The sequence below is a fragment of the Macaca thibetana genome, chromosome 11 (assembly GCF_024542745.1).
Source record: "Macaca thibetana thibetana isolate TM-01 chromosome 11, ASM2454274v1, whole genome shotgun sequence".
Taxonomy (NCBI): domain Eukaryota; kingdom Metazoa; phylum Chordata; class Mammalia; order Primates; family Cercopithecidae; genus Macaca; species Macaca thibetana.
Genome location: NC_065588.1, coordinates 75767756 through 75794615, shown reverse-complemented (window position 1 = coordinate 75794615; position 26860 = coordinate 75767756). Strand labels below are relative to the sequence as shown.

The following is a 26860-nucleotide window of genomic DNA, read 5'->3' as shown; positions in this document are numbered from 1 at the left end:
TGGATATATGGCTCTAGGTTTCACAGATCCACTCAGATCTTTACTTTGTTTTAGCTATAGTACAAAGTCAGAAAATAACTTGTTCTGAATTAGGAAGTCTAACAACATCTAGAGTTTCTTCATTATAATGAAAAATAAACCATGTAATAATATTTGGTGTCATTTTAAGTGCATTTTGTGCATTTATTTGGAAATTAACCACTTAACTGATCATACTGTTCCCTGTTTTCATTGAGATGTAATTCAAATGCCATAAAATTCACCCTTTTAAGGTGTACAGTTCAGTATTTTTAGGACATTCACAGTGTTCACAACCATTACTGCTGTCTAGTTCCAAAATTTGTTCTACCATGAAGGAAACTCCATACCCTTCATATCCATTCTTCCTCTGCCCCATCCCCCAGCAACCAGTAGTATGTTTTCTATCCTTATAGGTTTGTGTATATTGAATATTTCAGATAAATGGAATCATACAGTATATGGCTTTCTTGTTTTTTTGGTTTTTTGTTTTTTTTTTGAGACAGAGTCTCGCTGTGTCACCCAGGCTGGAGTGCAGTAGTGTGATCTTGGCTCACTGCAACCCACCGCCTTGCGGGTTTAAGTGATTCTTGTGCCTCAGCCTCCCAAGTGTCTGGGACTACAGGTAGGCACCACCCCACCCAGCCAATTTTTGTATTTTTAGTAGAGATAGGGTTTTGCCATGTTGGCCAGGCTGATCTTGAACTCCTGGTCTCAAGTGATCTGCCTTCCTGGGCCTCCCAAAGTGCTGGGATTATAGGCATGAGCCACTGCACCTGGCCACGTATGTGGGTTTTTGTGTCTCATCATTTACTAAGCATAATTTTTTCAAGATGATTCCATATTGTAGTTTGCATGGATGTACTATATTATGTTTTACCATTTGGATTAACATAATGGACATGTTAGATTCTTTACACTTTTTGACTAATACGAAATATACATATAATAGACAATAGGCTGTGAACATTCATGTACAAGTTTTTGTGTGACCCTTATTCTTAGTACACAGAAATTTTTCATATTGCTTAGTTGAAGGCTTTTAAAATATATATATATACACATTATATGTCAGATATTTATTGAATAGTTCAAAGGCGCAGAGTACTATGCTTGGCTGTTTAGGACACCCATGTTAAGATGATAATAAGGAATGTATAATTTTAGCTGTTTCTACTGTATATAATAAACTATATTTGGAGAGTGTTTTCTGGACTTGTCTAGCTCTCAGGTGGTGAAATTTGAGCAGCCACATGTATTTGATCTCTTTAGGATAATTCACTATATTTAATATACCAGAAATGAGTATGTATGATATTCCCTAACTGAAACAACTTAAATTTTTAATAATGAGATAGATTAAAAACTATAATATATTGCTGTAGAGTTACAATGCAGCCATTAAAATGATGCTATAGAAAAATATAAGAAAATTATTACCTGTTTATGTAAAATGGAGGAGAGAGCATAGTACAAAAAAGTATGATACAAAACAAAGTATCATAATATATATAAAGTATTATCTGAGAACTATTCATATGATAAACTGCTAAAATTCTGTGTAAAAGAAGATATTGTTTATTTTTCTGGGAGAAGATAAATATTTTTCCTAAGATTTTTAAAAGGAATCTAATCCAAAAGGCTAAACATTTGCTAATATGTTATAAAATGTTAATGGACATTATCTCTGGGTTAGTGGAATTACTCTCATTTGTATTTTCTGTTTTCTGTAATAAATATGTGTCAATTTTAATAAAGAGTTATGAGAGTTTAATGAGACTTGATTTTTATTTTTAGTTGTTGGCATATGTGCTTATGTGTATGTTTGTATTTAAAGGAAGAAGAGAGATAAACAGAGCAAGGAGCTGTTTTGAAGAGTGAGAGTGGAAGAGGGTGAAGAGAATAGGGCAGTGAAAGACACTAAAAGGATGGAAGCCAGTCATGTAGTTGCTGGTTATTTAGGAATTTCAGAATATATCCTGTACTTCTGAATATTTGATACTTATTCTAAAAGTAGGATTTACCCTTGAGTCTTGTATTTCTTCTCATTGCTAAAGCTTTATAATGTCTATTTTAGTGGAAAATTCCTGTAGCTGTAATCTCTTAATGCTGCCAATCTCATTCTCATGATACTTTTAGAGTAATAGCGTAATTTCCCCCAACACAACACCGCCTGGTGTTTCTACATAAGATGCGAAAATTCCCAGAGGGGGAAAACTTCCAGTAAGGGGTGGCATTTATTTTTGATGATACCGTTTCCTTTCCCTTTTCTGAGCATTATAGTTCATGTCTTTGTAGCTAAGAGTGGAGGGAGGATTCTTTTTGGATCATATTAGAGATTTATGTTAACATTCATAAACAGAATGTTAAAAACTTTTTGGAGTTAATGAAGCAGCCTTTTATTCTGAGTATTTTGCACTGTGCATATCTGGCCTTTAAAATAGGTTAAACGGCTAAATTTGGCAATAAGATCAAGCAACACAATTCTTCACAATTATGACAGTATTTCCTAAAAACATAATACATATTGGGAATGAAGCACTGATCTTGTTTTTCATTATTCCTTGCATTTGCATAATGTAGGCGGGGTGTGGTGGCTCATACCTGTAATCCCAGCACTTTGGGAGGCCGAGGTGGGCGGATCACCTGAGGTCAGGAGTTGGAAACCAGCCTGGTCAACATGGGGAAACCCCATCTCTACTAAAAATACCAAAAACTCACCGGGTATGGTGGCGGGTGCCTGTAATCCCAGCTACTGGGGAGGTGGAGGCAGGAGAATTGCTTGACTGCAGGTGGAGGTTGCAGTGAGCCGAGATAGTGGCATTGCACTCCAGCCTGGGCAAGAGGAGTGAAACTCTGTCTCAAAAAAAAAAAAAAATTGCATAATGATGCCGTTTATGTATTGACAAGCCTAAGATGGAAGGTTTTAAAAATTGTTAATAAATTAAACATTTTTGAAATATTGTTTTAAACTTGTTCATGAAGCAAATACACGACTACTAATGGACATCCATGTTTCTGGATGCTTTGTTTGTAGCTGTCAGCATTATAGTTTCTACTTAAAAGGTCATGGATGGATGCAGAAAGTTGGACTTCTTTTTTTGTGTAAAACAGGTCCTTTAAAATGCTTCTAATGGTCTTCTTTGATAATATGGTATGGCTTTAGTGATACCTGCCTCTGTTGATTTTCTTTTTACCACTTTGCTGGTATTAGCCATTCTTATTTGTAGTTCTTTCTTTCCTGTACCTCTTCTTTATGTATTGGTATTACTTGATTTTTTTTTGTTTTTGTTTCTTTTTACAGGGTCTCACCATGATACCCAGGCTGAGTGCAGTGGCGTAATCGCTTACTGCAGCCTCAACCTCTTGGGCTCAAGCAATCCTCCTACCTCAGCCTCCCAAGTCCCAAGTGCACGGGACTCCAGGAACATGCCCCCATGCCTGACTAATTTTTTATTTTTGGTTTTGTAGAGATAGGGTCTCATTATGTTGTCCAGACTGGTCTTGAACTCCTGGGCATAAACAGTCGTCCTGCCTTGGCCCTGCAAACAGTCCTGCCTTGGCCCCACAGACAGTCGTCCTGCCTTGGCCCCACAGACAGTCGTCCTGCCTTGGCCCCACAAACAGTTGTCCTGCCTTGGCCCCACAAACAGTCCTCCTTCCTTGGCCCCACAAAGTGCTGAGATCACAGGTGTGAGCCACTATGCTAAGCCTACTCAGCTGTTAATCTTAGACTTTATTCTCTTTTGGTTTTGTGTACTTGTGGTAGAAATTTCATTCACTCCAATGACTTCAGTTACTATCTATACATAATGCTGAAGACTCCAGATCATTAGCTCCATACCTATATAATCAACAGCTATTAAATATCTGCCGTTAGATATCTCAGAAGCGTACTAAACTAAGCATTTTCAAAAGTAAGCTTGTGAAACCTGATGGATTTCAGTAGTTGACATCAACATCTACTTTTGCTCAAGTCAATAGCCTGGACATTATTTCTGACCCACATTTTTTTTCCCTATCTCGCCCATATCCATTCATTCACCAAGCCTTGTTGAGTTTATCTTCTGAGTATCTCATTGCCATCACACCAATCTAGGATACCATCATTTTTTACATAGGTGATTACAATAGCCTCCACATTGGCCTCTCTCTCTCTGTTTAGCTCATCTCCAATATATTTTATAAAAATGATACTGTAACTTTCCCTGCTTTAATGGCTTACCGTTACCTTTAAATGGAATCTGAATCAGGTTGATATACAAGATAATCTGCTAGGGTGCAGGAGGAAAATATTGGAACTTTTATTCATATTTACCTTTTTATTTGAAAAACACTAAGGCATTAATATTTAAAAGCTACTACTGTGTAATAGTTATTTAGTCATTCCTTCTTTGCTCTATATGTCAGATGGTCATTTTGTACTAAAGGTGTCCTGAGGGAAGCATGCTTTGTTCACTTTCTGCATGTTGCCCAGTACTATAATTTGAATGTCCATCTATGTGGATTTATGAGTTATCTAGTTTATTACAAAATGTGCAAGTCTGGGATTAGGGAATTTATGGAGAAAATCAAGTGTCTAACTGCAAATAAGATCACATTGCTTTTCAGCTGTTAAGATACACAAAATCAAGTCTTTTCTCATGAATTAAGAAAAGTTATGCTGATTTTGAGGTTTTAAGTGAAACTTTAAAAAAATTCTCATTTTTTTGTAAGGCATCCCTTTCTGCTTTGATAGCCATTAAAAATCAAATATTCAAACTGATGTTAGAACTAGATCTTTGAATCTCTATTATCACATGGTGTTAAGATCTTCAGAAATGATGAAGCATATTCAATTTTTAATTTAAAATATTTGTGAGAACAAATTTTTGTACCATAAATAAAACAAATTTTAGTCTTTTTCTTATGCCGTATTTTTGGGATGCAGATGATTATTTTATATTGTCATATTGTAAATCCTGTAAAAATGGTAGATAAATAAACATACATACCAACATGGGTATGTAATTGTGAATAATATTTGGAGACCCTTGGTTTAAATTCTTCCATAAAATAACTTTCAGGGCCAGGCGTGGTAGCTCAGACTTCTACTCCAAGCACTTTGGGTGGCCAAGGCAGGAAGATTGCTTGAGGCCAGGACTTCAGGACCAGTCTGGGCAACATAGCAAGACCTAACTTCTAAAAAAAAAATTAAGATAAATTAGCGGGCATGGTCGCACATGCAGCTACTCCAGAGGCTGAGGTGGGAAGATTGCTTGAGCCCAGGAATTTGAGTTTACAGTGAGCTATGATTGTCCACTGCACTTCAGCCTGGGCCACAGAGTGAGAACCTGTCTCTCAAAAAAAAAAAAAAAAAAAATTCAGGTTTCCTGCTTGCTTTTTCACCCTCATATTTATTATTACTCTTAAGTTTACACTCCATGCTTTAGCCATATTGGAGTTCTCTGTTTCTCAAATGGGCTACAGTTTCTAGGTTTTTGCACATTTTTCTCCTCCTTTTTAAGTTTCAACCTTCTCTAAACATAGTGGTACCCAAAGTGTAGTCCTTGAACTGTTTGTTATCAATCTAAGACAAGAAAAGAACTTGAGAATAAGCATTTCACAACTTGAATTGCATTTTGACTTGTCATCATCACATCCAAGTGCATGATCAGTGGATTACTCTGTGAACAGGATATAGAGTTGTTCAAGTGCAGTGGTGAGTTGCATGCTAATCATGCACAGCAGGACTGTTACAATGTGTGACATTTTGAAGTCAGTCATTTGTAACCCTAAAATGTATAAGAATTAAATAAAATGTGGCTGGCTCATGCCTATAATCCCAAAACCAAGGCAGGAGGATAGCTTGAAGCCACAAGTTTGAGACCAGCCTGGTCAACATAGTAAGACACGTCTCTACAAAAAAAAAAATTAGCCAGGTATGGTGGCATATGCCTGTAGTCCCAGCTACTTGGGAGGCTAAGGTGGAAGGATCACTTGAGCCCAGGAGTTTTGAAGTTTCAAGGCTGCAGTGAGCCATGATGACACCTCTGTACATCAGCCTGGGTGACGGTGCAAGACCCTGTATCCCCCTGTACCCCCCGCCAAAAAACAAAGCATTTATTTTTAAAATCTCATTAATTTTAATTATTCTTGTCCCATAAATAATTAAAAAATATATAGTAATTAAAAAATGTAAAACTCTTTTTCATTCTTTTGAATTTTATCTTTTACAAGTAGTAGTTAAATCCTGGAAGCAAAATTTATATTATTTATAAGTCTGATTTACTGATGACAACACAAGCTTTACTGGACTTTATTGACAAAGATACACTTTTTTGAATGCGATAGCAGTAGTAAACCAAATGATGATGATGATGGAAGTAATTTCAAAGAGATACAAATCAAAAGAATTTGTACTAGTTTTCTTGGAAAGTACTGTATGTTTAGTTTTTAGCCATAATTGATGGGCAAAGTGCTAAAACCAAAGTGGGTTGTTTAGAGGTACACTGGCTATTTAAACAATATAAAATGATCAAAATTTAATTGGTAGTTGTAGCCATGACAGTTGTAGGCATGACATGTTCAAAACCAATTCATCAAATATGTTCAAAACCAAGTTCATTATTTGGAAGAATATTACAAAGATGACTGGAGCAGATGTTCAGGATTTCACATGTAATCATTAGTATTTTTGGAGTTTCTGATAGTCTCACTTGAGGTTGCTAACATTAAAAAAAAAAAATGCATACAAATGACAAGACAAAATATGTTTGCTTGGAAATGCTGGATGAATCTGTAGTAAAGAAGATAGTTCCCATACTACTTTCCAGCAACACCATAGCTTGATGTATTTAGGGACAGGATGATGATATGGAAAACTAACTCTCAGACAAATAAGGATAGCAAAGGAATTTTTGTTACAATTTGATGAACACATTGGTTTTGCTAACATAGGAAGTAACAATTTATTTTTCACCTTCATTGCTGACAAATACAGCTTGCTCTAAACTATATAACACTTGCAAAGGGTTACAGTATCAGCAAATGTGGTTTGGAGTTTCGCTTTACTTTTGTAAGAGTATCTTCTAATTATGCAGGCACAGTGATAAGAAAAACATGCTGAAGCTTGTACCAGAATGTAAATCGGTGTCCTGCTTCTTTCATTGAGGAAGTCTTGCTTTGTCAGCTGAACTAAATGGTGTTCTTGCTATATCAGCTGAATTCACAGTATAGTTCACTAAAAGTGTGAATTATTAAACACTAATTCATTAAATTTGAGGTTTCTAAAAAATTAGATACTGTAGTTTGGGAGTTAGCTGATCAACTGTTACCAGATACTAGGGTGTACATTGGTCTTCAAAGCAACCTTTTCAGTCAAGAGTATTCGAACTTTGGGATGAACTCTTGGTGTTTTTGCAAGATAAGAAACCAGTTTGGTCCCCAGCTTTTCAAATATGTGAGTTAGACTTATTGTCTGATAGCCTCATTCTTTGTTTATTTTTTAAGTGATCTTAGCTTTCCATGCAAAGAAGGAATTTCAGTCAGCCGGGCTCAGTGGCTCATGCTGTAATCCCTGCACTTTGGGAGGCCAGGGCAGGTGGATCACGAGGTCAGGAGCTCAAGGCCAGCCTGGCCAACATGGTGAAACCCTGTCTCTACTAAAAATAGAAAAATTAGGCCGGACGCAGTGGCTCATGCCTGTAATCTCAGCACTTTGGGAGGCTGAGGCAGGCAGATCACAAGGTCAGGAGATCAAGACCATCCTGGCTAACAGGGTGAAACCGTGTCTCTACTAAAAGATACAAAAAATTAGCTGGGCATGGTGGCGGGTGCCGGTAGTCCCAGCTACTCGGGAGGCTGAGGCGGGAGAATGGCGTGAACCCAGGAAGTGGAGGTTGCAGTGAGCCCAGAAGGCTTTTCAATGGCAGATAAGATCAGATGACAAAAATGAAATTTGGATATTTGAGGAGAAAGTTACCTTAGCTTGTTATAAATGGTACAACAATATAGTAACAACTATCAGTAAAGTAGATGGTGATCTTGATATTGCACATTTGAAAAAGTTACAATCAAATACCTTAGACATTTGATAGGACACTTATTTTCTATCACAAGAAAATCCATGGGTAAGAAATTCATAGATGAGGAATCAATTTTTTAAAACCAGAAGTCACTTTAGATTATCCAGTAAATTTGCTGGATAAATTATTGGAAATGGATACAAGTCAGTAAAGGATTGAAAACAAATTTTGAAAAGCAAATTTTCTGCATTTGAGACAAAAGTTTTTAAAAATGAATGTCCAAGCTTGTTGAAATTGCATTAAAATCACTCCTATTTCTGTCATTTGAGACTGTTTTCTCTGAGTGCTATTAAAACACAGAAGTAGTTTAGATATACATTATCCCTTGTTGAGTAGCATTGCCATCAGTCCAACATAGATTAATTAACAAATGTGGTAACTGGCTTTCAAGATAGCCTCCAGTGAACCCTACCTCCTAATGTTTGCACCGTGTATAATCCTCTCACACAATATACCAGGTTGATATGTGTGAACAATAGAATAAGGTCAGTGTGATAGTATGTCCCTTTTGAGGTTGCGTTATGACAGACACTGCAGCTTCTGTCTCAGTTGTTCTGTCACTTTGTCTCTGGAAGCCAGCTGCCATGTGGTGAACAGGCCAGTGGAGAGGCCAACATAGTGAGGAACTGAGGCCGTTGTCATCAGTCATGTGAGTGAGCTTAGAATCAGATTCTCTAGCCCAGTTAAGCCTTCAGATGACTGAAGTCCCAACCAACATCTTGATTAAAAGCTCATGAGAAGCCCTGAATCATAATCACCCACCTAAGCTGCTTCTAAATTCCTGACCAATGGGAACTTTGAGATAAGAAATGTGTGTAAGTTGGGGGGTAATTTTTAATTGAGTAATAATACGGCAAACAAGAAGCAAACTCATTTGTTACATTAAAAACTTTAAATACTGACATATGTGCTGTTCAGAGGGCATGAATTGGTGTTTAAGGAATTGCTGTTTTACTTACAACTTTTGATTAAAATTATAGCATGACAAAATTATCAGTGTGGTAGCAATTTTCTGTATTAATTGCCTGTATGCATACTTACAGTGGAGAATTTGCACTTTATGTAATTCTTTTCTTTTTTTCTATTTATAATTTTGTGGATCTGAATCTAATGAAACATTTGGACTTACGACCTTTTTAACTTTTACTTTTCCAGCAGTTCATTTTAATTTTACTTTTTAAAAGTGTTGGTCCATGAAAGATTGGAATTTTGAAGAAGGAAAGTGGTTTTTCAACACAGATAGTCTGGGAGATCTAGGCCAGGCGCAGTGCTCACTCCTGTAATCCTAGCACTTTGGGAGGCCAAGGTGGGTGGATTGCTTGAGGCCAAGAGTTTGAGACCAGTCTGGGCAACATGGTGAAACCTCGTCTCTGGAAAAAAAATACAAAATAATTTACCTGGTGTGGTGGCCACATACCTGTAGTCCCAGCTACTCAGGAAGCTGAGATGGGAGGATCGCTTGAGCCCAGGAAGTCAAAGCTGTGGTGAGCTGTGATTGCACCACTGCACTCCAGTCTGGGTGACAAGAGTGAGACCCCATCTCAAAAAAATCTGGGAGATCTGTCCTATCATAGTTCTCATAATATCCATCACTGACCTTGTTTTACTGATCATGTTGCTTTATTTATTATTAGTTATATTCCCTTTTAACCAAAAGCTCTATCAAGGGCAGAGTCCATGTTTGTGTTCGCTGTTTACATCTTCAGTATCCAGAACAGTGTTCATTACTTAACACCTACTCAGTCATTACTTAACACCTACTCAGTAGATAATGGTTGAAAGAATTAATGCTACTTTTACACTTTTTCATTGTGTTGGAATAATGATTAACTTCTACAGTTACAAATAAGTTGCTACTATAGCCATATGTCCTTGGGGAATGTTAATTTTTTTAAGCTGAATAGAAAATATTCTTGGTGTTTTTCTTACTGAATATTAGGGATCTTAATAAAATGTTTATATTTCCACAGCACAACCAGTGTCTCTGAAGAAGATGTCTCAAGTAGATATTCTCGAACAGATAGAAGTGGGTTCCCTAGATACAACAGGGATGCAAATGTTTCAGGTAATCTGGTTTCAAGTAGCACACTGGAAAAGAAAATTGAAGATCTTGAAAAGGTATGGATTATAAGTTAGTTAAGATTGATAAAATTAATATACCATTAGAATTCTTTTGTTTCATAGCAGCTGAGCGAGAAAGGAAATAACATTCCTTAATATTTAATATGTGCGCTTCTATTCTGCCAAGTGTTACCTTTAATATATTAAAAGTCTTTGTTTTTGAAGTGGTTAGAAGCCTGAGCTGGCAAATATATACTACTGTGTATTTATTATATTGTCTGAATAGATTTTCATTTGTCACTTCAGAAATTACAGGAGTAAATCTGAATTAGGTCCATCTTTGATGTTTGAAACAATTTTGTGTAAGAATATGCCTGTTTAAAAGTGTCTTTCTGTACAAGTCAGATGACTATTGGCATAAATTTATTAACTGTAGGGTCTCAGGTTTGTGCCACTGACATTCAACCCCTAAAATTAGCAATGGTGTTGAATACTTTTGTAATTGTTGAAAATGTGTTTTGTTTTACTTGAGATTATTCTCTATATTATTAAAGATCTCATTTATATGTTATATAAAGAAATTTCCTTTTTAAAACTTGTTTCTATTTTATAACATTTATGATTATTTTGAGGTCACATTTCTAAGCTTTAACAACAGTTTCTTCTTGGAATTGTTATTTCATAATTTTATTTACTTTTATTTATCTATTTATTTTTGAGACAGAGTTTCGCTCTTGTAGCCCAGGCTGGAGTACAATGGCGCAGTCTTGGCTCACTGCAACCTCCACTTCCTAGGTTCAAGCGATTCTTCTGCCTCAGCCTCCCAAGTAGCTGGGATTACAGGCATGCACCACCATGCCCGGCTAATTTTTTTTTTGTATTTTTAGTAGAGACAGAGTTTCACCATGTTGGTAAGGCTGGTCTTGAATTCCTAACCTCAGGTGATACATCCGCCTCAGCTTCCTAAAGTGCTGGAATTACAGGTGGGAGCCACTCTGCCCAGCCTATTATTTCATAATTTTAAATTAAAAACTTTAGTAATATGCAATCTACTAGTTTTGAAGGGAGTTGCCCATGAGTTCCACAAGAGTTTGGATTGAATTGCTAGTAGTTGGCAGCAGCTAAGGGATATGAATGGTTGATTGCTCTCTAGGAGGTTTAGTAGGAAAGAAGCCAAGTTCTGGGCAAGGCCTTTTGAGCTCTGCTTCCCTTTTGCCCCCAAGGTGGCTGAGCAAGTCCAATGCCTTGGATTCTAAATAAGATTTCTTTGCAAAAGGTATTGCATTGTTTAAAGAAAAAAATATTAAAAGTCAGTAATCTACTTTAGTTCCTTCTTTTTATCCATTATCAGTTAACTGGCAGAGCCAGAAGTAAAACTAGGATAATTGTTTTTCTGTTTAGAATTTCTATTGGGCCATCTCCTTTTCTTAAACCTTGTATTTTTAATAAAAATTAATTTTGAATTATTTCAAACAAGATACCCATTAAAGAATAAGGTAGTTCATAACTTACAGTGGTGATAAGCTAAAGAAGTTAAATCACAGGTCGGGCACGGTGCCTCACGCCTGTAATCCCAGCATTTTGGGAGGCTGAGGCAGGCAGATCACTTGAGGTCAGGATTTCAAGACCAGCCTGGCCAACATGGCAAAACCCCATCTCTACTAAAAACATGAAAATTACCCAGGCATGGTGGCGTGCACCTGTAATTCCAGCTACTTGGGAGGCTGAGGCAGGAGAATTGCTTGAACCCAGGAGGCAGAGGTTGCAGTGAGCCGAGATAGTGCCATTGCACTCCAGCCTAGGTGACAAGAGCGAAACACTGTCACACATACATACACACTCACATGAAGTTAAATCATTGAGTCTATTACATTAGTTTTGTTAAAGACCTGTATAAACATAGCTTTACTCAGGAGCATCCTAACGAAGCTCCTATATTCCCCTTATTCTCCTTTTGTGGTGGGATCTTTGTTCCTTCACCAAATATTTTAAGGAATTCATTGGAAATCTTCATGTATGTAAGATATTTTACCAAACTTGGCAGATATATGCCATTTAGGAATATTATAAATAACCAATTACTTCCTAATTACTGTTTTTTAAATTGTGTCTTCCAGGAAGTAGTACGAGAAAGACAAGAAAACCTAAGACTTGTGAGACTGATGCAAGATAAAGAGGAAATGATTGGAAAACTCAAAGAAGAAATTGATTTATTAAATAGAGTAAGTATTTCACCATATTTCAGGTTTAGAGGGGTTTTTTTTTTTTAATTCGATGAAAATATATAAATATGAAGAAATTATTAATTGCATTATTCACTTTGTTCTTTTGTTAGTGAAATAATAATTAGTAAGAAGTATCATTTTCTTCCAAAAACTGATTTCCTTTGGGCAGTTACCAGTTTAGCTCACTTAATTTTATTCTTTCGGAGGTAGACTGATTTATGGATTTGTTCTGTGTTTTGTTAAAGTCTGGAGGTGACAGGCGCTTTGTCACCACCATACATAAGAGCACTGGCAGAGAGTTGCCTCAAGAAATAACTAAAATAGGCCAGGCGCGGTGGCTCACACCTGTAATCTCAGCACTTTGGGAGGCCGAAGAGGGCAGATCTCCTGAGGCCAGGAGTTCGAGACCAGCCTGGTCAACATGGTGAAACCCCAACTCTACTAAAAATATGAAAAATTAGCTGGGCATGGTGGTGGGCACCTGTAATCTCAACTGCTCAGAAGGTTGAGGCAGGAGTATTGCTTGATCCCGGGAGGCGGAGGTTGCCGTGAGCCAAGATCGTGCCACTGCACTCCAGCCTGGGTAACAAGAGTAAGACTCTGTCCCCCTCCCCACAAAAAGAAAAAGTAAAATTGGTACTCTTTACTTTTATTATTGTTATTGTTATTATTTATTTATTTTGAGATGGAGTCTCTCTCTGTTGCCCAGGCTGGAGTTCAGTGGTGCGATCTCAGCTCACTATAGCCCCCACCTCCCGGGTTCAAGTGATTCTCCTGCTTCAGCCTCCCGAGTAGCTGGGACTACAGGCACGTGCCACCACTCCTGGCTAATTTTTGTATTTTTAGGAGAGATGGGGTTTAACCATGTTGGCCAGGCTGGTCTCAAACTCCTGACCTCAAGTGATCTGCCTTCTTCTGCCTCCCAAAGTGTTGGGATTACAGCCGTGAACCACTGTGCCTGGCCCTGAAATTGGTACTTTATCACTATAAGAAATTCCAGATGTCTGTGTATCTTCACTTTTTTCCTCCAGTTGTACTTAATGCATCCCCAACTTTAGGTTTAGCGTTAGCACTATATTCTTTGTAGCTAACTCTCCTTTTTGTTTTCAGCCCCAGAATTTATTTGCTAGAAGCAGTTGTAATTGCTTATTAGGTAACAGTGATGAGAAGAGACTCCATAATTTTGCCTTTTAGAAGGCTTTTGGCTAAGATTGAGGAAAGAATAAGTCTGCTTCCGGGAAAACTGTAGCAAATCCACTATCCAGTCTCAACTCCAACCATGAAAGGAGAAAAAAGAGAGAGGCTTCATCATATGCCGACTTGTTCTAATAAAGCTCTGAGGCATTAACTATAGGTTGTATATGAGGACAGTGGAACTCAGAATTTAACTTGCTCAAAGTCATATAGAGTAATCAGCTGAGCCAGTATTTGACTTCAGGTATTTTAAGTCTTTCTACTTTTTGTGGACTGCTTTTCATCTTTGGTTCCAATACAAGTACTCCTATGGCTGGGCGTGGTGGCTCACGCCTGTAATCACAGCACTTTGGAAGGCTGAGGTGGGCGGATCACGAGGTCAGGAGATCAAGAGCATCCTGGCTAACACGGTGAAATCCCGTCTCCACTGAAAATACAGAAAATAAGCCAGGCGTGGTGATGGGCGCCTCTAGTCCCAGCTACTCGGGAGGCTGAGGCAGAAGAATGGCGTGAACCCGAGAGGCAGAGCTTGCAGTGAACCAAGACACACCACTGCACTCCAGCCTGGACAAAAGTGCGAGACTCCCATCTCAAAATACAAGTACTCCTATATTGGTGTTAGAATTTGATCTAAGAAATTCTAAATTAAAAAAATTTAAAAATGTTAAATTAAAAAAAAATGTTTACTTTGTATTTTAGATACAGGGGGTACATGTGCAGATTTGTTACATGGGAGTATTGTGTGATTATGAGGTTTGGAATACAGATCCCATCACCCTGGTAGTGAGCATAATACCTGACAGGTAACTTTTTTTAACCTATGCCACCTTCCTCTGCCCTTTAGTAGTCCACAGTGTCTATTGTTCCCATATTTGTATCCATGTGTGCTTAGTGTAAGCTCTCACTTGTAAGCTCCTGCTTACAAGTGAGAACATGCAGTGTTCGGTTTCCTGTTTTTGAGTTAATTTGCTTAGGATTCTGGCCTCCACCTCTATCCATGTTGCTGCAGAGGACATGATTTCATTATTTTTTGTGGCTTTATACTATGCCATGACATACATGTACCACATTTTCTTCATTTAATCTACCATTGATGGACACTTGGGTTGATTACATATCTTTGATATTGTGAATGGTGCAGCAGTGAACATACACATTCATATGTCTTTTTGATAGAAAGATTTATTTTCTTTTGGTATATAGACAGTAATGGGATTGCTGGGTCTAGTGATAGTTCTGTTTTAAGTTCTTTGAAAAATCTCCAAACTGCTTGTTACGGTGGCTGGACTAATTTATATTCCCACCACGGTGTATAAGCATTCTCTTTTCTCTGCAGCCTCACCAGCATCTGTTGTCTTTTAACTTTTTACTAACAGCAATTTTTGACTGGCTAATCAAGTTGACACTTCATATTAACCGTCACAACTGCTGTGAGTTGGTATCTCGTGATTTTGACTTGCATTTCTCTGGTTAGTGATACTGAGTATTTTTTCATGTTTCTTGGCCGCTTGTATGTCTTCTTTTTGTTTTGTGTTTTTGTTTTGTTTTTGTTTTTTGAGACAGAGTCTTCCTCTATCACCCAGGCTGGAGTGCAGTGGAGTAATCTCAGCTCACTGCAACCTCTGCCTCCTGAGTTCAAGCGATCCTCCTGCCTTAGCCTCCCAAGTAGCTGGGATTACAAGCATGTGCCACCACGGCCATCTAATTTTTGTATTTTTAGTGGAGATGGGGTTTCACCATGTGTTGGCCTGGCTGGTCTGACCTCAAGTGATCTGCTCGACTCAGCCTCCCAAAGTGCTGGGATTACAGGTGTGAGGGATTACATATACCATGCCATATGTCTTCTTTTAAGAAGTGTCTGTTATGTCCTTTGCCCCTTTTTAATGGGATTGTATAGTGTTTTGCTTGTTGATTTAAGTTCCTTGTTGATTCTGGATATTAGACCTTTGTCGGATGCATAGTTTGTGAGTATCTTCTCTGATTCTGTAGGTTATCTGTTTCCGCAAATATTTATTATTATTATTTTTGCTTTATAGTATGCCATGACATATATGTACCACACTTGGGTTGATTCCATGTCTTTGATGTTGTGAATGGCACAGCAGTGAACATACACATGCATATGTCTTTTTGATAGAAGGATTTATTTTCTTTGGAGTGTATAGGCAGACAGGAAAAGGTTTTTTTTTTTTTTTTTTTTGATTACATTATTCTGTTGCTCAGGCCGGAGTGCAGTGGCGCAATCTTGGCTCACTGCAACCTCCGCCTCCTGGGTTCAGGTGATTCTTCTGCCTCAGCCTCCTGAGTAGCTGCAATTACAGGCATGAGCCACCACACCCGGCTATTTTTTGTATTTTTAGTAGAGACGGGGTTTCAGCATGTTGGCCAGGCTGGTCTTGAACTCCTGACCTCAAGAGATCCGCCTGCCTCAGCCTCCCAAAGTGCTGGGATTACAGGTGTGAGCCAACACACCCAACCTGTTTCTACAAATATTTTTGATGCCTTTAATGGGTTTGAACTGTCTTAGGCACTGTGGGCCTTAAGAATAATAAAACCCCTGCCTTCATAGAGTTTATAATCTAATAATGGTACATGAATATGTTTTATCATTTAATTCTAAATTTTAGGTAGATTTTAACTGTGGTAATTTTAGAAATCCCATATTTTTTATTGTTTAAACAAATGTTTCCCAACATTATTCATTTAGTTTGTAAATAAATGCAAATTCTGATCTTGTAAATTTTAAAATAATTTACCTAATTATCCAAAGGCAATATATTAAATGTATTAGAAAGCTTTTATACTATATAGCAGTGATTCAGATTGATTACATCAAACTTTAAACTGCAAGAATAAATCTAAAAATGTCTGCTTTTTTAACAGTAAAGGGTCTGTCTTGAAATAACATTTCTTGTAACTAAAACTTATGGTGAATTTTTTTTAACCAGATGGTTGTGTATTTGGGACAAGGATTAGTATAGGGAAAAAAGAGGTGGATCATATGCTTTTAAAGCTGGAGAGCGAATACTTAATTTAGTGGCTTTGAATTATTTTTAGTGCTAAAACCTTTGCTTCAAAATGTCGTAGAAAAGTCCAACATATAAATTGATCCAGATCAACTCTCTATACTCCAGATCCCCTTTTTTGTAGGCCTCAGTTTTGTCGCCTCCCCAGAGTGTTATCCCCATTGTACACCTTTAAAGATCAGACAAAGTGATAGGAGTGCATCTAGAACTTGTACCTGCACCTTTTGATGCCTAATTTGATACAAGGTTGCAACCTAGGGCTCAATACCACATACGGCTTGCATGGATAGTTTTTTTTTTGCCTCAGTTTTAGGGAAGGGAAGTGGAGTTTAGCTAAAACACTAACTTATTTATGATGATTGAAAATTGGAAGATTCACAATTTTAAAGTTCTGACTTCTGGCTTCCTTAGAAAAACTGAAAGATCTTTAAGAGTTGGCCTATAGACTTGTTATAAGAATGAAGATTTAAGTAATGGATGCTCATTTTTGGTGGGACATATTACATCTAAAGTTGTTTTCAGAGCTTACAATTGGTTGTATGAATTATTTTTGAATGTATATTAAGTGTTTTCATCTCTCATCAAATATTTTGAAGTATTTTTAAAGTATCTTTTTTTTTTTTTCTTAAGGACCTAGATGACATAGAAGATGAAAATGAACAGCTAAAGCAGGAAAATAAAACTCTTTTGAAAGTTGTTGGTCAGCTGACCAGGTAGAAGATTCAAGACTCAATGAGGAAAAAATATTTTAAACTACTGATTGAATGTTATGGTCAATGCTAGCACAATATTCCTATGCTGCAATACATTAAAATAACTAAGCATGTATATTTATTTCTAGAAAATGGATGTTTGTTTTCAAAATACTTCTTTTTCATTATTGGTTTTAAAAAAAGCATCAACCTTTTATCTCACAAATAAGTAATATCTTTCAGTTATTAAATGATAGGTAATACCTTTTTGGTTTTGTGTGGTATTCAACTAATACATGGTTTCAAGTCACAGCCATCTGAATATATTTCATCTTTGGTAGTACCTTTTCTCCCTTAGGAATATACATAGTCTTTGTTTACATGAGTTTAAATACTTTTGGGATATTACCTACACATGCCTTATTACTGATGTGTGCAACCTTTTATGTGTTGATGACTCACTCATAAAGGTTTTTGTCTACTGTCATTTCTTTCCACTTATTCTAAGCATTTAGAGTAATAGAGTCATACTTTTGTGTAACAGTATCCTTTTAAAAGGAAAGCTCTTACAAAGTCACTGTCATGTTCTAGTCGATTAAATATAAATTTAAGAGAATACTTGAATTGCGCTATAATAAAAAAAATTTACTATTTTGTGTTTGAATATTGAAAAATTGAATCACTTTAACTCCTGAAAAACATACAATTTTAATTTTAATGTAAAATTTCTTATGTAGGTACTACTTTTTTTTTATTGTTCTAAGGTTTGCAAGTGAACATAGGATATTTTAAAAGTTGTTTGTTCTTCAGGCCTGGAAAGTGTACAAAGTCAGTGTAGGAGAAAAAAATCCATATTTTTATTATATTAGCATGCACACTAAAATAAAAACCAAAATGTTATTCATACTTAAAACATTTATACAAAACAATATGTAAGCAGAAATAGTACTAAAATACAGTTTTTTCATATGAGAGAATATTCCCCTATTTCAATTTTAAGGAATTTTGTTCCTAGCATTGAAATTTTAAAAACAGAATTACTTCTAAAGAATTATACAAATTTTCTCTTGTATTAAATATTATTATTAGAATTGTTTTTGTATTACATTTTCATGTTAAGAATCCCCCCTTCCCTTAAAATACATTGACATTATGACATTTTTGCTCGATGATTGAATTTCAAATAGCAGTATGATATCCTTTTATCTAGTTAATATGTGAAAGTGGTTTGAATATAGTCAAATCCATTTTGGGTACTCTACTGACTTTTTCCTTCACTTGCCAAGCCCTTTTATTATTCACTGTTAGAAAAATAGAGAAGGTGAGACAGCTGGGGGAAAATGTGGAGTAAATGATAAGTATCAAATGTTGAATTTTTTTTTTTTTTTTTTGGAGACGGAGTCTCAGTCTGTTGCCCAGGCTGGAGTATAGTGGCGTGATCTTGGCTAACTGCAAGCTCCGCCTCCTGGGTTCATGCCATTCTCCTGCCTCAGCCTCCCGAGTCACTGCGACTACAGGCACCCGTCATCACGCCTGGCTAATTTCTCTATTTTTAGTAGAGACGGGGTTTTACCGTGTTAGCCAGGATGATCTCGATCTCCTGACCTTGTGATCCGCCCGCCTTGGCCTCCCCAAGTGCTGGGATCACAGGTGTGAGCCACCGCGCCTGGCCCAAATGTTGAATTCTAAAAGTCTCTACATTTACCTAGGTTGGCTTTCTCCCTTCCCCAATTCAGAAGTTTTGAGCTTGGCCGATCATCAGACTCACTTGAGGAACTTAAAGAAAGAACTCCCTGGCTGTAGTGCCTATGTAGGTTTAGCTTTAGACTCTGGGCTCCAGAATTTTTAAAGGTTATCATCTGAGGTTTCTCATCATAGCCTAGTTTTGAAGCAGCTGCTGCTGTTTCTTTATTCCATTGAAAACCCTGGAATTGACATAATTTTATCTACCAGCATTTCTCCCCTTTTAGTTTATTTAATAATTAACCTGGTCTCCAGGGCAGTTTTTATATGACCATGTGTGTATTCACTGCTCACGAAAAAGTTTAATGTTAGATTACCAAATTTAATATAGTTGCAGAATTACTGCATAAGGGCTTCCCTTCTTGGAGACTCTTTCCCAGCATGGGAACAGTGATCTGCTGCCCACATGACAGGGTGGTATGCCAGGCATAGTTAGCTGCTTTTGGTTGTGAGGTACTCACCTTTCTTTAGTTACCCTTAGTTATGTGCCACACATGTCCTTATTTCCTAGTTCCTCATCCACACTTTGGATCTTGTGAAAATGCTGTTAGTATCCAACCTTAAAATATATTAGTATGTGGGGTTTTATTAAAAAAATTACTTTGTATTTTCCATTTAATTCATATGTAAATAAAGGAACACTTAATTTCACTTCAAAAAATTATATCAATTAGGCTGGGCGCAATGGCTCACGCCTGTAATCCCAGCACTTTGGGAGGCCGAGGTGGGCGGCTCACCAGAGGTTGGGAGTTCGAGACCAGCTTGACCAACATGGAGAAACCCTGACTCTACTAAAAATACAAAATTAGCCGGGTGTGGTGGCGCATGCCTGTAGTCCCGGCTACTTGGGAGGCTGCGGCAGGAGAATCGCTTGAAAACCCAGGAGGCGGAGGTTTTGGTGAGCTGAGATTGCACCATTGCACTCCAGCCTGGGCAACAAGAGTGAAACTCTGTCTCACAAAAGAAAAAAAAAATTATTAAATACTTTTAAAGACTGAGCTGTTTAAGAATTTTGGGGGGAACATTTCTAGCAGTGATTTATTTTGGCCTTGTTAACATAATGATAGTGTAAAGACAGGAGCCTTACAACTTAGGCAAAGCATTTCACATGCAGTCCTTCTCCCATCTCCTTAAAATACGTATTTATTTTACATACAGAGTTTTACACTAACCATTGAAAAATAAAGTAGGATCTGCTGCAGTTTCCCCTGAAAATTTATAAGAAGTGTTGAGATTGTTAGAAGGTAGATGTTAAGTACATGTGCACTACCCTAAAAGACTTGTCTATTGTCAATAAAGTGATAGTATTTGTGAAATTATTATTCCTGTTCAGAAATACTATTTCTTAAATCTGGGAATTTGTGGCATAATAAAGCACATTCAAAGTTCTAATGTGTTTATGAGCTCATTTTCAAAATAGTAAGTTTGTCATATTTAAAATGAACATGACTTGCTTCCTTGATTTCTGAAATGAATTAATTGAAGATTGCTACAGTAATCTTTATTTCATCTTTCTAGAGTTGTTGGCAATTTTATTATACAACAGTTACCATTAGAGAAGGGGGAAAGGGCTTTTGGGTGTGTATTTGTAGGTACTAAGGGATTTACTAAATATAGTAGATTAGCACTGTCACACTTGTTCAAGTAGTTTCAAATGCAGAAAATTAAGTACCAGAGGCAGGTATATGGAGCAATGTAGTCTTTTTTTTTTTCTTCAATGTTTAAAATTTTAAATTGTGGTAGAATCAATGTATTCTTAAGGTGAAAAACCTACCTCGGTTACATGTGGTTTGTGTTTTCTGGATTAATCTGGATTTTATAATTAGAAATAAAAGTGTAAGATTTTGAATCCAGTTAATAATTTCTTGAAAATAATACAAAAAAGTCAGTGTAATAGAGAAGCATTCATATATTCAACACCGTAAGACAAAACAGCAGAGACCTTGGATTTGATAATTGATCTGATACCCTGGACAGTATTCATATGTACAATGATAGGTCTCTGGGATTTTTTTTTTGTGCATATGTGTGTAGTTTTATGGTTCTGAGTTGGTGACAGTAAGTTCCATGCAGTGCTGGCATTTATTTAATAACTTCATGATACTGTTAATAACTTGTTATAGGATTCAGGCATGTATTTTCAGCATAAGAAGCCAAACACAACAACTTGTCATTGGAGGGAATATATTAAGTGAGAAAAACATTCAGGAATCAGAACTTTAACATGTTAAAAGTTAGTGCTAAACATGGTCATACTGGGTCTGAACCTATCCTGATATGTAACCATAAAGCTTGACTTTTGCATTGGAACTGTGCTGTCATTAATAAAGGATATCCCATGGGATTGTAATTGTAATCCCAATTACAATCTAAGATTGCAATTGTTACTATCTGAGAAGTAGTGTGACACCTTTCTTTTGTTGTTACATTAAGCTGAAAACATAATACTAAGAGACAACTAACAGTTTGCTTATCAGGCACATCAACTAAGGCACCTTGCCCCATGCTAAGTTTCTCCTGGATATATGGAAGTTGGTTGTTTCCCAGTTCAAAAACTTGCTAAGAAAACCTGAGCCCATATTGTTTTTATTTTCTTAGCTAGAATCTCGTAGCATGTGTCATATCCTTATTCCCACTAAAAATAATTACATCTATGTGAGAGGAATATTGTTTGTGGGAGCTGTATTAAATACTATTATAGGTGTTACAGAATCTTTAAATAAATGGACATGGACCAACCTTCCATCTTAGTGTATGATCTATATAGTGCATGTCAGTAGCAGAAAATGCAGTCTTAGTTAGCATTAGCCTGTCTAATCTGAATAGTTTACTCAAAAGTACTTCTTTGTGTTAATTATGCAGCCATTGTTTTTAGATCTAGTTAACAGGTTCTATTTAATGTGCTGCAACATTTACTGAATGGTGGAGTGAAAGAACTGATGCATATTGGGAAATATCTTGCCATTTTTTAAAGATAATGTTACATTAGGAAAAGAACACTTTTAAGAAATTTATAGCAGTGATGAAATGAATTCAGTCTATATCAGATACACCAAACTTGATGGTATTTAAATGTGACTTCAAGTTAGTATTTCTGTATATATTACTGATTACTGGTTTGTTTTTAGATATGTAAGTCTGTTCTGATCTACAGTTCACATATTGACAGTTGCTCTGGTAATAATAGAATGTTAGTGATGATCACTTGGTGAATGTTGATTAAGTGCCTGTGTTTTGTTTTGTTTCCTCCTCTGGATACCAAATAGGTGTATGTTACTTTTTTGGTGAACTTATTTCTTGGAAGATTTGGCTATGCTATTCAGGGTTTTTATTCTTATGTTTTTCTTCTAAATTTAAGTAGCATTCTGCTGCTACCATATTAAAGCTAAAATTTAACTTTTGTTGAAGAATCAGCTAATCAGGTAATCCAAATATTTGCAGAAAAACATCTGGATAATTTATTGAACACATTAGTATTGTGTAGACAGCTTTGATTATTCCCATTGCATAGGTTTTTATTGTGGAATAGTCAGCTTAATATAGATTCACTTTTAATTTGCCTGTATAAAGTAATACTCAATAAAAATTTTTTCATTTATTTTTCAGCAGTGGTTTTTTTTTTCTTCCTATACTATCAGTAAAATCCTGACCATGAGTTTTACTTTTGAAGCTAAAGGGTAATTCTGGTAATCTAATTAACTTATATACCTCTTACAGAAACCATATGCAGCACTTTTAAAATCTTTATTTGGTATATTATTTTAGGTGGACAATGATTTAAGACTCAAAGCCATCATGTTAAGGTCTAAATACATTAATGGTGGGGTTTCTCGAATAAATGAGGAAGTGCACAAAAGTTCAGCCTGACTGAAAATTCTATTGTGTTTTAAAACTACATGAATAATTTCTTAATTCAAAATCGTAACTATTATAAACTAAATCTGATGGTGTCCAAAGAATTTCAGGTCCTTCAAAGTTTGTAAAAGATAAGTAGGGCCTAGGAATATAAAAATTTAGACTTTTTTAGTAAATGGTTTACATAACCTTTTGTCTTAATTTGTTATTCTTCATACACAGATACACAGGCACAAGCTAATCAGTCTTCTCTACTTCTAGAACTCTAAATTAATCTCAGTAATGTCATACAAGTCTAACGAGAAAAAGCATCCTTGAGTCAGTCTATTTAGATAAACACTTCAAGTCCCTGTGTAAGAACGTATTTCACTAGCAAGCCAGTAAATTTTTCCAAGATCTCATAATCAAATGAAACTGGAACCTTTCATCTTAGACTTCATCAAGCTCTGTTTTTTTCCCTTCCAGATTCACTTTGTGTTTATGCATGCATGCACGTGTGCACACAGTTCTATCAGCAGCTGTAAACTACCCACATATTTGCTTAATCTTATTCTTTCAGTTTTTCTTCATTTTTAAAAGAGGTTACATTTCATTCCTGGTCAAGCCTTGTAAAGAATTATGTAATATTGGACCTTCATATTAAAGAGAGAGACTGGTTATAAGATCCTTTACAGTCCATTCATTTTATTCTGATGTCTAACCAGATAAAAAGGAAACTAGCAAGTAAAACTTTCCTCTTAATCCTGGACCAAATGCATAATTTTACTGTCACTTTAAAAAATCTGTTAATGACTGAATCAAAATCCTTTTAAAGAAAGGAAAAAGCTCTTTGTTTCAAATAGTTGAACAACATGAAAACAATGTGAGCCAGTTAAAGATAGATTGAATTTTTACTTTACACATAGGAAAAACAGTAAGTTTTGACTGCTGTGTATGTTGTTCACGTTAAAATGTGCTCAGTTATTCACTATTGTTAATCCACATATAATCAGTTGCTATCCCTGTTTAGACATATTATGGAACTTGAAATTTGCAATATTTACATTGTTAGAGGCTTCTATCCAAATATCTGCATTCCTTTAAAATGTGAACTATTTGCTGTGATTAACCAAACGTATATGATGTCATCAGTGGACATTTTAGCTTTATGGAAACACATTATTAAGAAATGAATAGAAAGGTGTATTTTCCTTTGTGTAGTGCAAAAGCCTAAAGCTGTCAGTCAAAGGCCTAAGAAATCCACATTTGAAAAATGTGTAAATCATGTTTGGTAAGAATACATTCATCTGATAGTATTAAGAAAAGTTGAAAAACTGTTAGCCTTCCATAACACTTTAAACGTTTTGTGTATGGATGGCTTAGGACAATAAACAACATTAATTTAAAGTAAAATTATGTCGATCTGTTCATATTAACTGTTGTTTAAATCAGTGAAAATTTTAATGAGATGAATAAATGGATACTTTAGAAATGCAGGATTATAGGAGGCCTAAAAGTGCATCTTGTTTCTTGTAACCCTTTTAAAACCAATATACCTGGCTAGGTGCAGTGGCTCATGCCTGTAATGCCAACAGGATAACACAGGGTTATGCCATCTGTACAAAAAAATAAATGAGCTGGGCAAGATGGCATGCACCTGTAGTCCCTGCTGCTTGGTAGGCTGAGGGGGAAGGATTGCTTGAGCCTAGGAGGTCGAGACTCAAATAAAAAATAAAAATCAATATAGTTTTTTTTATTTTTTGAGACAGAGTCTCACAGTATCACTCAGGCTGGAGTACAGTGGCATGATCTCGGCTCACTGCAAGCTCCGCCTCTGGGGTTCACGCCATTCTCCTGCCTCAGCCTCCCAAGTAGCTGGGACTACAGGCGCCCGCCACCACACCCGGCTAATTTTTTGTATTTTTAGTAGAGACGGCGTTTCACAGTGTTAGCCAGAATGGTCTCGATCTCCTGACCTGGCAATCCGCCTGCCTCGGCCTCCGAAAGTGCTGAGATTACAGGCGTGAGCCACCTCGCCTGGCCAAAAATCAATATTGTTTCAATGAAGCAAAGTGTCTCAGGTAACAATTTGAGCACAACTTTAACCATAACTTACAGCATAATAACATTAGTAATTCAGTAGCCGTATGTGCAGGGCTGTGTTAGGTGCTTTATATGTTAATTTTTAAAAACTTGTGGAGTGTACAGATTGGTAAGATGACATTGTATCAAACTAGTCTTTGACTGCACAGTTTTGTGGTTTTATGCTATGATATACTTTTATCATGGAATTGTCTTATTAAATGTTTTGCCAGTGGTTCTTAAAGTGTGTTTCTGACACTAGTAGCATTGACTTCACTTAGAAACCTGTTAGAAATACAAATTATTTGACCCCAACCAACACTTGAGTGAGGGCTTCAGGCCGCTTCCACTCACAGTAGAAGAGGAAGGGGAACCACCGTGTCACATGGCAAGAGAGGATGGAAGAGAGTGAGAAAAGGAGGCTTTAGCACTTAAACAACCAGCTCTCATGAACTATAGAGTGAGAACTCATTACCTTGAGCATGGCACCAAGCTCTTTATGAAGCATCTGCAACCATGACCGAGACACCTGCCACTAGGCCCTATCTCCAATATTGGGAATAAAATTTCAACATGAGATTCGGAGGAGGTCAAACCAAACTACAGCAGTAGTTCTAAAAAAGTTTTAACAAGGCTGTTTGGGAGTCCTCAAACCAAATGTGCCCACTCCTGAGCAGTCTCACATCTTGTAGTAATGGGCGTGCCATTGTAATCCTGCAATGCTCATTTGTTGGCACGGAGTAGCCAGTAGGACGTGTGCCCTCAGCTGAATACCATGGTGGATTCAGACCACAGTGACTGGTTCTGCCAGTCAATTACCCACCCTAAAGTTGGAGATCTGAGAGGTCCATTTTTCTTATGACTGTCACATCATCTAATACTTTGTGTTCAGATTTCTTCCAGATGCCTCTAAAGTTGTCCTTTCAGTGTTGGTTAGGAATTCAAATGAGGGTCACCTATTGCATTTTATTAGTGTGTCTTTTGCATCTTTTTTAACCTATAAATTATTCCTTCTTCGCCATTCTTAGACCATTTTTCAAATTGAAGAAGTTAGATCATTTGCTCTACAGAATTTCCCACATTCTGAATGTCACTGTATCTGTGGTATTAATGTATCCCTCTATCAACCTCTATGTTCTGCTAATTGTTAGATGTAGAACCTTTATTAGATTCAATAAGTGGTGAGTGCTTCCAACTGAATTACATCAGAGGACACATAATGTCTGGTTGTCTCATTTTTAATGATGTTAAGATTGATAAGCAGATTAAGATAAACATCTGAATGTTATCTGAATCTGCTCTGTTTGAAAACTCCCCATCAACCTTTTGTGTAATAATTTTAGCAAACATTGATGATTATTGCTCACATCTGTTATATGTTTAGGTATTGCAAATTGATAGTTTTCCAATTCTGTGATTCATTTACATGAGTAGTTGGAGTTCTTTAGAGAAACTTTTCTCATCAACTGCTTGGTTTCCCTAAAATACAAGAAAGATAAAATCATACTGATTCTTTACGAATTTTATAATAGTGGGCTATAGACTTAGTAACCTCCAAAGGTAAGTAATGAGTTTTTTATTTCATGAGCTTTCCTCCATTGCAGTAATTACTTTTTATGTCCAAATTGTCTCATCTTTGGCCAGTGGAAGCCTCTGCAAGTTGGTTCCTGTATCATTTTGGTTATCAATAACTTCCTTGTTTTCTGGCATAAGAGGTTCCAATCTCATCTTGTATATTTCCTTTTCAGGACTTGGAATTAAGAGTTACCTTCTTTTGCAGACAATTAAAACCTGATAACCATCTAAATTATTAGATGGTATAAAAAACAGGGCATTTATGGAGGTTTGTGTTTTTTGTTTTTTGGTTTTTTTTTCCAGATAGAGTCTTGCTTTGTTTCCCAGGTTGGAGTGCAGTGGCA

General features: G+C 36.5%; 1 protein-coding gene across 3 annotated transcripts in view; it reads left to right on the top strand.

Annotated features, from left to right (window-relative positions):
• PAWR (pro-apoptotic WT1 regulator) overlaps window positions 1-22630 on the top strand; it is a 93171-nt gene extending 70541 nt beyond the window's left edge. For 2 of the 3 annotated variants that reach the window (XM_050749209.1, XM_050749210.1), the window contains 4 exons: window positions 10055-10202; window positions 12263-12367; window positions 14264-14367; window positions 17221-17317. In XM_050749209.1, coding sequence (XP_050605166.1) covers window positions 10055-10202; window positions 12263-12367; window positions 14264-14367; window positions 17221-17227 — 364 coding nt within the window. In that variant the 3' untranslated portion in view covers window positions 17228-17317. Of the gene's footprint in view, window positions 1-10054; window positions 10203-12262; window positions 12368-14263; window positions 14368-17220 lie in introns of all 3 variants that reach the window. The other variant, XM_050749211.1, reaches the window with a different exon arrangement.
• The last annotated feature ends 4230 nt before the right edge of the window (window positions 22631-26860 follow it).